This window comes from Papilio machaon, chromosome 6 (assembly GCF_912999745.1).
Source record: "Papilio machaon chromosome 6, ilPapMach1.1, whole genome shotgun sequence".
In the NCBI taxonomy this organism is placed as follows: Eukaryota; Metazoa; Arthropoda; class Insecta; order Lepidoptera; family Papilionidae; genus Papilio; species Papilio machaon.
The window spans coordinates 5,031,804-5,049,539 of NC_059991.1; the positions used below are offsets into that span (position 1 = coordinate 5,031,804).

At 35.0% G+C, this 17,736-nt stretch overlaps 1 protein-coding gene across 1 annotated transcript; it reads left to right on the plus strand.

Moving 5' to 3' along the window:
* Positions 1-1,609: 1,609 nt before the first annotated feature.
* On the plus strand, positions 1,610-17,506 carry LOC106714867 (T-related protein). Its single transcript, XM_014507987.2, has 8 exons — positions 1,610-1,802; positions 10,895-11,061; positions 13,287-13,407; positions 13,566-13,709; positions 15,027-15,303; positions 15,480-15,596; positions 15,802-16,132; positions 16,367-17,506. Exons 2-8 carry the CDS (start codon positions 10,904-10,906, stop codon positions 16,608-16,610), a joined length of 1,392 nt encoding a protein of 463 aa, XP_014363473.2. The 5' UTR covers positions 1,610-1,802; positions 10,895-10,903; the 3' UTR covers positions 16,611-17,506.
* Positions 17,507-17,736: the final 230 nt, after the last annotated feature.

The following is a 17,736-nucleotide window of genomic DNA, read 5'->3' on the forward strand; positions in this document are numbered from 1 at the left end:
TCCGCAATTCCATTTTGGGATCGTTTAAAACCCAAGACATTTGTAGGTATGTATAGATGATACTTTAGCTTGATATGTACTAGTTGCACGTCTGTAACGTTCGGTTATAACGGTCGTGTGTTTAAAAATGAAACGTTTCTGTGGAGAGCATTGAGCTCGGTCGTTGTTTGAGGTTTCCTTTAGCAATTAGCACCCGGCCGGCCGGCGGACCGTAACTGGGTGAGGCGATGGAATGCTGACTCCATGCTGGCGGCAGACGGCCACTGCCAACTCCAAGATAGTGTCGATAGTAGTGAAAGCTACCTACCTATGTTTTATCGGCGAATCGTATATCACATCGGTTCACTGATTTTGTTTTTTTTTTTATCGAATAATATGGTTTGTGATGGACTTGCCGGATTACTTTCAAAATATCTGGTATATTATCTAGCATTAAAAACATAAAAGTTTATAAGAATAGAATAAGTTTGTAAAAATAGCACAGGTTTCACCGCTCACGCAAAAATTAATTAAACAAATGGTCATTGTGTTTTACAACATATTTTTCTTTCAAAAATCGTGAAACTTTATACAGCTCAATACTTTTATATTACAAAAGATAAAATTGTTCAAAGAGCTTTAAAATATAACAGGTGGTCAGGGTGCCATTATTGTAATCTTTATAAGAAATAGAAACAATGTTGCAAAATAAAAACAAGTTAGCTTTGGTATAAATATAATGTTATCTATTTTAAATTCTTTCTAATTTAACTTAACTGTGTTAGACGCAAGTAACAACAACATCTATTGCACAAATGGGCGAGTTTAACCGGTGCAATACCACGACCATACAGAAGACAGGTGCCAAGTGGAAGTAATTCACCGTTTCGTTCGACGAGCGTGCATGCCTGAGGCCTAATTTTAGTCCTCTTTCCCTTGTCAATTTTTTATAAGGAAACAATGGGTAGGGGAAGTGCATTTGACTGAAGAGGGGACGCATACAAAGGGGATGTAGTCTATTTCTGTGCGTCTCCTCCTCCGTCGATTAAAGGTAGGTTGGGTCAGATAGCCGATTACTCGTTTGCCACCTTGTAATATAAAAAAATCTATGCTTTTATCTTGATAAATCCTAAATAATATTTATAGTGTACTAGATACATTAGTATTTACTGTTCAAAAATAGTGTTACTAACAAAGATATGGCTTTTTCGATTAACTTTAAATTAAATATATTTTAAAAGTAAACTTAATATATTAAAAATTGAAATTAATGGAATAATTCGAAAGCACAATCCGTGCGACAGGTTGCGCAGGATTGACGCGGTAGAGGGCAGGCGGCGCCGCCAATCCCTCGCTTTGTCAATACGCTAGAGGCGGAGCCTTATCGACGTGCCCGTGGAATTCTTTTACACACCTGAAAACAGATAAAATAAAACTTACCACCAAACTAATAGAGTCTATAATCGTCTACGTTACGATTATCAAATGATTCGTTCAAATAGTGTTATTTAAACTCTATGTTATTATTATAGAGTTGGTTTTGCAATGACGAAAGGTACTAATGGTGGGTTTGTTATTTTGTGTACATGCTAATGAAGTGTGGTCCGGTCGAGTTTGTGGTAGTTGCTCATGCAGTAGGCACGCCTGCACAGATTTGCTGCTATGTGATGAAATTTTCACACAAAATATAAACTATATTGTTTTGACATTTCTTTTATTTTTATATGTGTAAAATGTGTCCTATAATGTGTTTTGTGTTGTGAACTTGAGTTTTTAATTTTTTAAGTGTGAACGTAAATAAGGATATAACGAAATTATAAACGGTAAGTCTATGTAAATTCAACAGTCATATCATATATTATTTTAGAAATTTTGTTGTAAGATCATAAATATATTGACTGAAAAACTGATTTTTTTTATACCTTAATGAAAATGGTCCTGTAGAATGGTGCGCTGGCGCATCGTCTGTAAGGTTTTAACTTATAAACTTAATTCGTAAATCCTACTCGATTCACGTATTGTCTATTTAAGTTAAGGGAAATAAACCTATTAGATATAGAATAAGTAAAGTTTTTTGTTACACGTGAAAATGTGTACAAATCATTGAACTTTATTGCTTCATGTGTAACTTGGATGTCTCATAAGCCAAATAACTATCTATTTTCTGGCATAGTATTGTCTATTTATTTACCAAAAAATATTGACCGTCTGACTATAAAACAGTATTTATATAACATTGTCCACAACATGCATATTTCTTGTTTTTACCTCGTAAAATAATACTAGGCATAACTGCAGAAGTTTTAAAGGAATGTTTTATTTTTACTTGCAATAATAAGACGTTTTCATAGCTGAAACAATATTGCATACGTTGCAAATAAAATTAATTTGCACATACCATTGCGTTTACCAGTTTTTACGACTGCTGTACAGTACTATAAAATGAGTAAATCGTAAACACATTTATTATTGGCACTAAGTTCAATTTATCATCTCGGCCCATTTTTATAGGTAAGTTATTAATGTATAAAGGGAAGTTATCGCTGTGTGTATTGTGCGCGGGCGCAGTCAGTGGGCACCGGGCATTGTGCCGCGCAGATAAGACAATGTAAGCGCGGCCGCGCTGCGCCGGCGCAGGCGGACAAAGCGGCGGACCTTCCGTCATCGGCCGGTGAGGCCTATCGGCGCGTCCGCCTCGCCACAAAGCCCCACAATAAACTTTTACAACTCACATAAAACCCTGACTTTTTAACCCGAGTTATTTGAATTAATATCAATTCGGAGTTTCTCAATGGGCTTTACTCGTCAAACTCTAAAGTTTTATGACAACCTCAAAACTGAGGAATAAAATTTAATTGAAATGTAGAACCCAAAAAAATTGATTGCAGTTATCAGCTTCCGAATTTGAATATTTACATAAAATATTTTCAGAGGCATTAAATTGATTCCACTAGATTTGGACGTCGAACGCGTTTATGTCTTTTGCATGAAAGAGAAATGTCTACGTAATTTTGGTTGGACTGGTTGATTTGGTTGAACGGTTGGAATGGAATACGACGACAACGCAACTGCGATTCCTCTCGTATTGTAGATGTCCATGGTCGTCGATGAACACCTCTGTGTTCCCGCTGCTCGTTTGCCCCCTTCTCTTATTAAAAAATACGCTCATAAAATTGTAAACATATTCCTGAAACAGACAAAACAAATCCGCCTTTAGCATAACAGGTTGAGTACTTAATTTTTGAATATAGGAAAACTTAGTTTTTATTTGTAAAAACTAACTTTATTGATCGTGCGTTGTGGTTGTTTGATTTTTGTCTATTGTTTGATTAACATATCAAGGCTGACGGTCGTATACACGCCGAGTGATAATAAAAATTCAAGTTTGAAACGTCGATGACGCAAGACCATTAAAAATACTTACTTGAGTTTTCGGCATCGTTCCATTTGCATAGCCTCCTCGGCCTTCATTACGCAGCCGTTCTGCAAACTTTGAAATTGGAAAAGCCAACACGAGCTATATTGTTTCAATGGTTTCAATTTCGGCCGAGTCGGTCTTGCATTTGATAATTAGCACCTCCCGGCTAGCATCGCTACATACCTACGACTGCGGCAGCGGGACAATTGGCCCGATACAACGCGCACATAGCGTCCGCTTTATCGAAGCGAGTGCCATAAACCTTCGATGGGCGATGGCTGCTCCTTTCGTCGCAGCCGTCTGAGCTCGTTGTTATCTTTAATATTTTATAGGGATCAGTAAAACGACGGCACTGCAAAGCGATTAAGCGACATTCCACGTGTCCGTCGACACGAGTTGTTTTCGAAGTTCGGTGCGCGGAGAAGCGGTGCCGATGATGCCGTCGATCGTGCGCCGACGTAATTTCACGTCCCTAATTAAAAGGCGATAAATATTTACGAGTGCGTCCGCTCGCTTTTGTATATTTTGTTGAGATCCGCATACAGAGTTAGATACGACGGCGAGACCTCGGCTCGCACACCATATTTAACTTCACCATTAAAAAGAAAATGTTCGCAATTCATCTATACGACTCGACTTTAATATTTATACCTCATGGAGTCGTAAAACGATGAATAATGACGATGCAGACGAGTGGGCTAGTGCTGTAATTACTTTGCCTTTATACACAACTTGGTTGGTACTCGCCTTGACGCTAGTGCCTAGTGCTTTCTTGTTGTTTAAAGCTTACTCGTACCTGTTGCGGCCGTGCAATAGGAAACTTCGCTTCCTAATGCTTCGAAATAAAACAAATACTTAGATGACGTCAGTTCCTGTTTCGGGGTTTTAATTCGTAATAGCACAATTTTATTAAAATAGAATAACAAAATATCACATATTTTACTACTATAGTAAGAAACTAAACTATAAACTTAAAATAATATTAATTACAGGTTCTTTAACACCCAACACAACTAAGTTACACATTTATTCTACGATTGCACAGTTTTACCATAACTTCTTACCTCGTAGTAGTACTACCAATAGTAATGATCTGTTTTCAGCGGTATTTCTGTACCAATATGCTTTAAGTTCTTTAAAAAGGGCTTCTGCAGTTCCTCTTATATTGTAAATGTATGTAGACGGTAACGAACACTTAACGTGTGGGAACCCGAATAGGAACAAATGGCATGTTTCAGTAGCCACCTTATTTTATACGCAAAGCTAAATTGACATAAAGCTTTATTACAATCAAAGGGGACCCAAAGACTCATAGTGTCAGAATTACTACAATAAATTTTGCATAAAAGTAAATAGAAAGACTTTTGTTTCTAAAAAATAATGTCCCACAAATAACTTGAATCTTTGGATTATTAATAAATATGCTTTGAATTATATTTAATTATGTGAGATTAAATGAAGGATAATCTAACTAACAATTTTTATTATATACATATTTTTCCTAATAAAAAAGTCGTTATACGTATATATTATAATGATTCGTTTATCAAACTATCATAATTAAGTTCTACATAAGGAAAAAATAAAAAATTTCGCAAGTACAAAAATGTGTTTTTCGTTTAGCTGTAATATTAGAATAAAGTACTAAATGTAGAGTAAACCCGTGCATGTATGAAACATGCACGGGTTTAAAGTAGAAAATTACTAGGTTAACAATATACGCTTTACTTTTTTAATCTTGAAACTACTGTTTTAAAATTTTCGCAATTTCATTAGTCGATTACTTGGTTACGGTTACGTTACCATGAGGGCTAAAGAATTATGAAAATGACCGGTCGATGTAAAGCGAACGTCGTCGTGCGGGAACTCAGTTCACGAGTAAAACGCGCGATAAGGAAAAGCCACGCATGCGGGCCCTAACGACTTATAAAAATGATTCTCGCATGCAAGCGCGAACAGCAAATCTCTCGTACCACGCATGCGGTCTCTAACGAATAATGAAACTGCGCCCTTAGTATTAATTTAAATCACTAATGAGAACTTAACCGTGGAAGTCCACTACGATGACGCTTGGATTTGTATTGACATAAAATTGTTGACTGTATTCCCACGAATGCGAGGGATAACAGTACGAATTTTAGAAAAGTGTTTCAACAATTGAAATCCACATGAGCAATATAATTTAAAGGAAAATTAAATTGTGCTGGTATTATCAAAATTTAACTGAGCCGGGAACCTGGTACGTTGAACCGGCACCGGCGCAGTCCGCCGACGATAATGACCACGACAAACATTGGAAACGAAGATCGTGAGCCAAACTTACAATAAATGTCCAGCTCATATTTGCTATCATGATTTCGTGATGCTTTCAGTTAAAATGTGGATACTGTGTACACTAGACTTTAAATTTATACGTAAGTCTAACGTTATTTGCTCTCGCGATTTTTGTGTTACATTAACAACTGTAATATTTGTATTATAAGTTTCGAAAATGTTTTGTCAACTATTAGGGGATCGTGGCAGGTAAATAACATAAATTAGGTGTGTAAAACATAACAATCAACAATTCTTTAACCTCTTTGCCGTCGCTTTGCCATCATAGAATCTACGGCGTAGTTATATGTATACATATGTATATCAGGTGATCTACTACTTGTACGACTTAAACATAGAAACTGAAAGATCTGAAACCATTTTTAACAATTCTAATTTTTTCCCTTTAATTCTTTAATTGTAAATGAACTTATCGCAATTTTCACACCAACATTTTGTGTAGTGTGAAACTTAACATATATGGATAAGTGTAGAAACTGTGGAGCAAATAACATACCGTTTAGTGCTGGTGGTGTGTTTACGGTTACGGTTATGTTCTTGTTACTATAACACGTAACTCTCAACATCATAGGCTGGTCTAATTAAATGAAATTAAGTAATCAAGCTACAATAATTCATATAGAGCAGAAAATCGGTAGGAATGTTAGGAACAATGTTCCATTAAATTTGAACCCTGAAAAGTCCCCATCGTTCCCGCATTTGGAAAAAATATTTAAGGTAAGTTTTGTCGAAAATCATCTTATACCGAGTTGTAGATCATAAAATCACCTAAAAAAACCTCTAGGTTCTTTTTTCTAACAGCCATCGTTTTCACCGGATATCGATTACGACTTCGTACACATAAAATAATATTACATATTTTTTATTTTGCAACGTGTTTTCGAAAATTATCAAGTATTTCTGCTGAAGGACATAATTCCATAAATGTGTTAGCTCTCCACTTCACGACATTTAGGGGATGAGTCTCACTCTTTTTGTGTGTACCCTCTTCTGTCGATTAAAGGTAGACAACGCATTTGAATTTGCGGACGTCTATGGGCAGCGGTAGCTTCTCTAGGTAAAAAAAAATCTAATTTTTTTTTGTAGACTTCCCTTTTCTAGATACTATTAACAACACGTCATTTTGCTTTCGTACGGTAACCGGTTAATAATTTATTTATAGCATCGGTATTAATTTAAATTCCAGATGAATATTATGCTTATCCGATTAAAACCATATAAAAGATTACTTTACAAAAGAGTCAAAACCAATCATACACGAATTGTACAAACATGAGCATCCAATCACAAATATTTGATTTATATTAAGTTTAAATACGATGAAGTTCGTCGTAAAAAGGATTAAAAGGTTATTTGATATTTGACTTCTTTATCCTACCTGCACAAAACAAATAGATCAACGGTGTGACAAAACACAGAAGCTTTTGTTGAATCTGAGGAATTTTATTGGATGACTAAAATCTTACATTATTTTACAAATAATATCAATGCGGAAGTTTAGATGGATGGATTGACTTTTTTTCGAACCCCCACCGGGACTGCCTTCAGGTATTTCTTCGGGTGGTTGGTCTCAACAGTCATGCTTTTCCTTCTAGCTCTCTGTGCTTTTTAGCTCCTTTAGTTCATTGTATTGGCTCTTCGCTGTACTTGCTCAGCCCGCCGTACTTTCTTTAGTACTGAGGCGGTATATTCGCTAACTTTATTCCATACTTCTTCTGTTGCAAGCATGTTATCCACCAAGTTTGCGACCGTAGTAGGTCCGATACCATTCCGGAGTTCTTCACGCTCCGTGGAGTAGGCTAGGCAAACCAAACACATGACATAAGATGGATGGATGGATGTTTGTTACTAGGTATCTCCTGAACGGCTAAATGTATCTAACTAACATTTGGCATAGAAGTCTGGAAACACATGCTATATTGTAATTAAGTTTTTTTCCATTCCGTGCGAACGGACTCGCAGGAAACCGCTAGCATTAAATATTATATTTCGTGATTTTTATAAAAGCTTATTACTTTGTTTGTGCGTCGTAATTACTTGTGTAAATTACTAAAGGTAAAAACAAAGCTATTTTGGTGTACCTATAGTAGCAATCCATGTAGAAACGCATAAATAAGTTAATATCAAATTACAAATTATTGCGTTATCCTATTTATTTTAAAATTGTAATAGAACGTTTATTGTTATGTTCAAAACATTACAGTTTAATAAAGTTATGTCCTTTCATAATTGTTCAATAAAAGTTCACTTTGCGATTTTACTTTAACTGTAAAACAAAGACTAAGTTTTAAAACAATAGAATCAAATAGATTTTATTCTGTAGTTTGATTCATTTAATAACATTTGAAAGTCTAAAACAGTAGATACTTATAATACAAAAAAGCCTTGACAACATTTGGATACCACATTTTATGTGTGACAATATAACTATATGACACACCACATCGAGCCTCTTTTCGGTGACCTTTTATCCATATCATTAATCTTGAATCAAAGGATTGACGTAAAACCTCTGACTTAAATTAAAACAAAAGCAATAAAACGCAGAAAATTAGTTTCTAGAAAAGATATTATTTAAGATATGCAATGTTTGTTTTACTAAACATAGAGTTGTTTTAAATTATGTAAGAGGTTAAATTATATACTACATAAAATAATTACAGTAATACGCGCAAACAGTAAATGTGTTAAAAATTTATCGAACGACGATTTTCAAAAGTTTTAAATACTCGTACATCTTACTAATAATTATAAATGCGAAAGTTTAAATGGATGTTTGTTAGACGTTACCTCCGGACCATGTCAATGAAACTTGATGAAATTTGGCACGATGTAGAACATAGTCTGGAAGAACACAGTGGCTATTAAGTAACTTTTTTAATTCCGCAGGTGACAGATAGTATCATTATAATTCAAACAAATAACTTTGATTATGTATTATGGTTGTATTTCATTCAACCAATGGGCGAACACTAGTTCCACTTAAATTCGAATGTTATATGAAAAAGAGAAAAATTATATGACTAGTCATCATCTCCTTGACCTTGTCTCACCTACGTAGGGTCGGTGCACCAGGATTCCGTCCTCCAAATGAATCTGTCTGCCGTCATCTCCATTGTCACCCCTTGATCATGTCATCTTTCACGCAATTATACGACTTGTGTTATCGAAAAATGAAATTATAATTTTATATTAACTTAGTTTGTTATTATTTTAATGTACAACTTGACCGAGATCTAAGTCAAATTAATGATAAAATTTTAATATAGTGTACCTCAAACGATACTTCAGTTTTCTTAGAACTTTGTAATATCGAGGTTAAAATTAACGTTATTCAGTTACAACTGATCACAAGAATTGCACATAAACTTAATAAGCAATTTGTATACAATATTGAATACTTTGTTTTGCTACTAAATAAATTAATTGTAATATATAGCCAGTAAAATAATATTTGTAATATTTTATATATTTAATATCACTTGTCATATAGTTCAAAGTTTATGATTATGATAAATATTTTGTTTACGTTGATTTAATTAAAATTCTTGGAATTAATTTATGCTTTATTGTATTTATATTCGTAGCTATTTTAATATTCGCTTTTTTGGGATGGCAAATAAGTAAAAGATTTAAGTGATAGTACAGTTTACAACTTCATGAAGTTTCTTTGCCCTAGCCAACCATTTTAACAAAGTCTTTGGACAAGCCGAAAAAAATGGTAATGTGTTTTTAATTGGGAATAGAGTAGGTATTTGATTCATTGTCAGCCCTTACAAGTCACAACCGAAAAGCTCGAACCATCCCTAAGTTAGGGATGAATAAGAGTTAGTCTACTATGCTAGGTAAATGCGTATTGGTTGACTCCAAAAACATCCTTCATACGATCCTCCTTCACCGTGAGAACATCTAATAAATAACTTTGAAATAAAATCTGAAAAAAAAATATGTAAAAATTAGACGTAAGTACCTTTGTAAGTATCGGAGTTTTTTGGCTTACGAAATCATAATTTTATTGCTGCATAGACACAACTGGCAGAAATTTTCGTCACATAAAAACTTTCAATGCCTCGTTACTTTCTAAAATTTACCTTGACGTGTGTATCGATTCTAGTTGTTTTGACACGATGCATTCACTTACATAGCTTGGTTGACATACTTCTATTTATAAACTTTTTTGTAGTGAAAAAAGCCACATAAATTCGTAATAACAGTATGAATATTCGTAATGAAGCTTGCAAAATAACTAGAACTTTTAAGTTTTATTGCATAAGATACTCGTAGGTCACAGCAGCAAACTAGCAGGTCCAAATTTAGAAAATTTTTAGGGTTTTCAGCGCGATACTTGTCTTCTTTTACAGTTAAAAATGTAACTGCATTCGAAGACGGAATCTCATAGATAACTTGTAAATGATTTCGGTAATTTAATTAATTTTGTATATCGCTGGATATATTTCAGTACCGGTTCTAGCATTCAAGAAAAAACGGTAGTGATGTGGATTACCACATCACTACCGTTTTTTCTTGTTGAACTACTGAAGTGTCTCTAAAAACCAGCAGTATATACACGTGGCACACATAGTTAACTGTTTTTGCTGACGGTATTGGCTTCGTAATAAGTTCTTCACGCTTCGAATAGACTGCAATAAACCAATAAAACTTCCGTTATAAACTTTACTTTTCCTACTAATAAATATTTTCGACTTGTTTATTCTTAAATAAGCACTTTAAAATACAACTTATATACACATGTTTTTTTTGACAATATTAGAGATGTTCTTACCGTTACTTATATTAAACTATACTAAAAATTAATTGAAAAGAAAACCCTTTAAAAATCAATAAGCTAACTCATACCATATAACATGTTAGAAGGAAACGAATCGAGTGACACTTCACTGTTTAAAATTAGTAAAACCGTTTAGGTCACTGAAAGTAACAATAAAGCAATCATGTATGTAACACCCTTGCAAAATGTTACTGATCAGCCAATGGGGCAGTAAAATTAATATTATTTAGCCCTCTTTACCTGTAAGAAGAGAAACGTCCTTTGCTCGTTGCGAAAGTTTTGTGCGTAGTGGAACTTTACAAGATTTGACGATGAAAAATGTTTTTCGTGAATGAAATAAATATGTTATTCTAAGCGTTAAATGTATTTTTCAGGTGCGAGCGATGGCGGCGTCACACATCCTAAGCGCGGTGGAGCCGAGCGTAGGCGGCAGTGCGCGCGGAGGCCGCGAGCGCGAAGTCGGTGTAGCACTTGATGACCGCGATCTCTGGGTTCGCTTCCAGACTCTCACCAATGAGATGATCGTCACCAAGAACGGCAGGTTTGTACCTTGAAAGACTAGTATTCTGCTATTGTAATTTTCTAATACTTGGCGTACGAGACAGAACATAGGTTTAAGTGTGGGGGTGTAAAGGGATGAGGGTAACGATTAAAGCATTCCATAAAATTAAGTACACTGACTTTAATTCCTTGCCCAAATTTGATTCATATTCTCGTCCAGAGTGTCATAAGAATTCATTTAGTCGGCTACACTTTCATACTAATTTTTAAATTGGAAAGATGAAATATTACGTTAGCTGATCAAGATCAGTTTTAATTTTTTTATTTCACATTCCGTCTGGATACTTTCATAAAATGTAAGCAAACGAAGTTTTTAAAGGGAAACATTAAAATAATAACAGTTTAGTTCGTATATTATTTTTAATAGTAAAACCATAGTAAGTAGTACTTAAAATTGAATACAATATTGAGTCATTACATGTTGGTCGTCTTATGATGACTCAGTGGTCATTTAAAAGAACAAGATACAACATTGAAGTGAGCACAATACCGCTTACAATATTGTTTATAGCCAGTGTCGCGTCGAGCACAAACTCATGAAACTTCGAACAAATCATCTCCTATTGTATTTTATTACGAATTAAATATAAAGGTCAAATCTTTATAATTAAAACAACGTGCTAAGTCGATGCTGATTATTATACACGCTTTCCTCCCTGCTGGGTTTCTTGCAGGTTTTAAAATGTTACGTACGTTAATCGAAATAGTTGTTTTGTAACTAACAATAGTAAATAAATTAATGTATTGTAAACCAAAACGATGTTACGAGTACTACTTCAAGCTCTAGCTTGAAAGACGACGTTATTATATCTATATAATACGTCGTGTTGATTTTAAAATTATATTACATTTTTGCTTAAATTTACGCTATCATACCATTTAAATATAATCAAAAGCGTAACATAAAGCTAAATACTATCAAATAATTCAACAAACATGTTTCGTTTACCGGACGCTTGATGTCTCCACTCATTAAGTTTTAGTAAATTTTTTGCCTTGATATAAATAAATATGTGTTTATAATATGTTATAGTAACGAAATATACATAAAAAAATGCAAACGACATTTATCTTGCGCTTTGTATTGTTATTAAATAACATAAATATGTAGTATATTTTTCACTGGTGCTAACGGCGCGCGAACGGAGACTAGTTTTCAGCTATTAACACAGTAGGTCTTTCTGATTAACACGGCCTCACTAATCGACACCGCCCGATGAGCTGTTTGCCTAACACCCTTGAGAGCCTGCGTGAGCACTAAGTATTGGTCGATCCCTTTTATTGTCTCTTTTAATGACCAATTCCCTAAAATATAATTAACTTTTAATATATAATAGTAATGACATTATCAGTACCTATCGTCAAAAGTAGCTAAATTGGTTTGAATCACAGATATGTAGTATGTGTAATAATTTTATAAATATTTATTTTAGTACTGTGATAATGAAGTTACTCTTTCTGCGATGTTTTAGTTTGTTTTCGTTGAAAGGTATCTACCTCATTATAATGGTTAGAATTTTTATCAACGTAAAAGTAAAATTGTATCGCAATAATGTACATAACATTTCCACCATGTTTTCGTCTAAGCTGTCGTGAAATTATCATTTCAAAAAAATGTTGTCAAACACTAATTACTATGTTTAAGCGTATATGCTTTGCTGGTGATGTGAACATGACTGCTTAATTATATTTGTTCTCGAACAATGGGCTTTAGTCTGGCTCTTTAAATAAGTACCTGCTTCAACAATTGTCCTTAGTGTTTAAAAAAATCCTGGGTTGCTGGATCTTAAAATAGAATAAAGTAAAGTTGGAAATCTTAGTTTTCAGGAAACGATTTATAATTAAGTTACATTTGTAATTAAATATAACCTTAAGTTTAAAATGGTGTTTATAAAATAAAAATTCTTTTCAGTCGTTAGCTGTGGGAGTCCTGTTGTTTTTTAGTTTACAGAACGTCAGTTACCTACATATATTGTTTTATAAACATTTTTTATTAATTTGCTTCAAATATTTGCTATCGATTTAACGATTGCGATACCAAACGGAAACCTCTAAACGATATTGAGAGGACGATCAATCCAAGGTAAAACTATATTCGAATGGATTATAGGCCGTGACTCAATATTTGGTTTAAGGCCCCAAACATGGATCGACGAGACCTTGTACTAAGTTTGATTGATTTTACATTGTGTTCCGTTATTCCAGACGTATGTTCCCTGTAGTCAAAGTGACCGCCAGTGGTCTGGATCCAACTGCGATGTACACGGTGCTACTAGAGTTTGTGCAAGTCGACTCACATCGATGGAAATACGTCAACGGAGAGTGGGTAAGATAATAATGCTTGCATTATTGCTTTCATTTCACAATAAAACCGTTTAATGTTTATTAATTGGCCAACTAACCTAGTTGTACTCTTAAAATGCGTTGTTGTTTCTTTTAAAGAAAACGAAACTTGACACTGAATAATTCTTTTTATTTCTTTAGGTACCCGGTGGAAAGGCCGAGGTCCCACCCTCCAACGCCATCTATATTCATCCGGAGAGCCCAAACTTCGGAGCACATTGGATGAAGGAGCCAATTTCATTTGCTAAAGTCAAACTTACGAATAAAACTAACGGAAATGGACAGGTGATTATAATCACATTAATATCAGCAGGAGGTATACCCATAACCGACAAGTACCTATGTATTTGCTTGGATGTATTAATGTTGAAGAAAGGAAAAGGAAAAGACCTTTTTCTCAATAAAAGAATATATCTGTTGATTTTCTGTAACTCCCTTTCGTTCATTTATTTATCTAAAATCAAACTTTGAGTTACAAATTTTAATGTTAAGGAAAGAGGCTGCAAGGATCTGTAAAAGAGTAATTTATTATGATAGGCTAGTTGTTCGGTCTATATACTTTTATGTAGCCGACTACCGGTCGAATTTAATTACTAATCTAGCTTCATAAAAACAATATTTATGCATATTAAAATTTAATATTAACACACAATAGATAAAATTGAGTATGGATAAAGATAAAAGCAATATGTTGCAAATTAGGACAAGACAAATTTTATAGCAAAACCATCAAGTAAAATATGTATTAAAATTTAACTACGCATTAACGAGATAGATAGTTAAGAAACAATGATGGTCGTTTCATATTTATAGACGGTCCATTGTGCGTGTACATTGGGCCGCGCATAATTAACAACCATCAGAACAGACTGAATACTAATTTTTGATAATAGAAAATAGAAAGTCAGTCGGAGGTGCGATCCCGCTACAGTTCCGTGGCTACCGCGAGCGCGAGTTCGTCCGAGTCATTTCTCACGCTTGTATGTATATGTGCCGCGAATGAATATAAGAGTAAACATTAGATACATCCAGATCCATATGTTGACGTCTCGGTGTGAAATCTGTAGCTTTACCAACTATTTAGCGGGCGCCCGTACACACTATCATTTGTAATAATTATTGTCTCTGCGCTATGTTTACCCTTTTATCTTTTTATGATAATAGTTTCTTTATCTTTATTAACCAGATGTATTTATATTGGGACATCTGTATTACGTTGCAACTTTCGGATTTTGTCTAAATATTGACTTTGATAGCTTTTGTTCGTTTACAAGTTACGAAAATGAAGGTTATCAAAACTTTATAAAATCGACAAATATTTGTACTAATACTAACATTTTTTATTAATCAAATCGTGTGATTTCCTCCGGTGTTAAAATTCGCAGCTTTGGTATGATCGATTATTTGATTGGTACATTAAATCGAAACAGTTATAGATGTTTAATTTTTACGTACGGTTAAAGATTAACAACGTATACGAGTATAAAATTCCCCGTTGTTTAGTTAATTAATTTATTATTATCTGTCCAGATCTTTGGGCACTGAGCTTAAGTTATGTTGTTAGTTGTTTCATTAAAATCTAATAAATTTCTTTCTTTAAAGATAATGCTGAACTCGTTGCACAAGTACGAGCCACGGGTACACATGGTTAAAGTGGGTACGGACCTGCGCCGCATCATGACGTACCCGTTCCCAGAGACACAGTTCATAGCAGTCACAGCGTACCAGAACGAAGAAGTCACGTCCCTCAAGATAAAATATAATCCCTTCGCGAAAGCATTCCTAGACGCAAAAGAACGACCCGAGGGATACTATCAAAGAGACTTTGTTGGAACTCATTACCCGCAACAAAGTAACTCTCCGCATCAGTACCCACAATGTAAGTGAACGTAGAACTTTTATATAAGGAATATTTAATTTAACAGTACGTCTGTATTGTCGTCGAGTTTAACCGGTCGGGCGGACCATATGTAGTGCTAATACTGCTGTGGACTCTATCTCTGTTAAGCTCGGATTGTTCTTGAAGGATGTAATAAGGGAAATTATTATTTACAGTCGGCGGATGGTTCGTTACGTCTCAATCATTGTACGGCAGCAGTAACACCGTGTCGAGAAGACCAGCCCCGTACCCGCCGCGACCACCTTCAAGACCTAGAACACTATCACCGCCTTGTAAGTATAAATTTACTGGGTAAACTTACTCTGCTAAAATAATCCTTACGGAATGATTAAGTATTGTTCAATTATCTTTGTTTTACTATCAAGTTACCTTTGTGTTCAAAAAATAAAGAGGACCTGATTAAAATAAAATTTGAAGGTACGAATTGACTCTATTTTTAACATAACTTGTTTATTAATAATATCGATGTTTACATAGCTACATACAGCAACGTGGAACGTTCATCAGCGGGTGCGTCCAACGGCAGCAGCAGTTACACTTGGGCAGGTAGCGGGTATTGGAGCGCGGCGCAGAGCAGCCCCCCGCAGCCCGCCTCGCCCGCACCTTATCGCACACCGCCGCACGCCTACCCCGCGCCCCTCGAGTACTCGACCGCACCCGCGGCCTCGGCCACGCCGGCCTCAGCGCCTGCACCGCTCTACCCCCTCCAGTACGACGCCCCCGCGCAGCACCACTCGCCCTACTACCAACACGCATACGCCCCGTACGCTCATCACGCCATAGAAGACATTTCTTATTGGCCAAACAGGTAAATATTTTTATGTCGGGTCATCGTTTCAATTGAGATGAGATCTGCGGCTACATCGTGCAAGTGAGACAGCCCATCGCGGCCTTCGCTTGGACCATAATAACCACATAAAGATTGACTTGATAACACCGCTAAGAATCTAGATAAGAATCAAACTTTATGTCCGATTATGTCCGATGATGTAATTTTTAATTAATGATAATGTTGATTATAAAAGTTTGTCTATGATTGCAGTTTGAATACGTACGGCTATCAACCTTCGGAATACGTTGGCACTGGGGAAGTGGCTTACGGCACTGACGGTATGTCCTTTGGTCCCAGTGGTCCTACACTTGAAGCAACTACTGGAGAGGGTCGCAACACACCGTCCGGTTCTGAACACCAATCCGGAGAAAGGGAATACAAATTCAGTACGGAAGAAGAACGTCATTCTCCGTGCGAGGAAACAGCGTTACCACCACGATCACCAACGCAGTGACAGCTAAAGTTTTATTTATGTTTAGGTTCACCTTTGTTAATAGACCGATTAAAAGACCAATTTGTTATGGATGCTAATTTTACTTTAATTACGTTACTTTTAGTTAATATTTGCAAACAATGGTAATCATGTAGTGGCATTTTTTATTGAAACAAGGGCGCCCCAAGCCAATGATCCCGGCTAGATTTAGGGAGACCTAGTAGTTAAATTTGTTTTTTTTTTATTCTAAATGGAATGCTTATCAACATGTGGTTTATAGGAATTGCAAGAAGTAGGTATAGTTTTAGTATTTCCAAGTAGTTTATGAATCTATTTTCCATTTTTGCGATCCGCTAGGGGGGCTGGCCACCACTGCCTCTCCTAGGCGACGCCTGTATACGTAATCATATTGAAAATACTCGTATATGTACTTATATGTGATTTCATTTGAAAAACCAGGAATTAAAATAAATGTTACGTAGGATTTCGATAGTATGGATGTTGTTGCACAAACATCTTGCAGATTTTTTTTATTTCAACTTTTATTTTTAACTTCACATTAAGATCGATAATCGCCGGAGCAATTCGAAAAAGACTTAACTGTCGTTTGAAAGGTGATCGACTAATTTTGGTATCATAAAAAGTAAATAAAATAATCTTCATATTTAAATTTCGCCACTAAGCGACAACATCGTTGCTGTCGCTTAATGGCTTACGCTTAACTCTTAATGAGTATGGCTAGCCAGCTTAGGTTACCATAGAATTCATTAGTAGGTGTTATACAAATGGTGCTATAATATTGCCATGTCCAAGTGTCCTTTGCCTCAACTAATTAGGATTTATAATGAAAATAATAGGTTAAAAAAATGTACTTATTCTTCCGTTAGATCTTCAAACTTGGCCTTAGGCTTGGCCACAGGGCGAAAAAATAAAAATTTAGAAGAATAAGATATATAATATTAATTTTCAGAATAAGTTAAAATATGGATTTTATTTAGTATATCTGTAAAAAGCTTAAATTTCAACCTTTATTTTTATGTAAATACAAACATTCTTATACTTATTGTAAGTAGATATTCCATTACAATTTTAAGGTTTTACGTATTATTTTATTTTACTATACATTTTTGACAATAAATAAATGTTT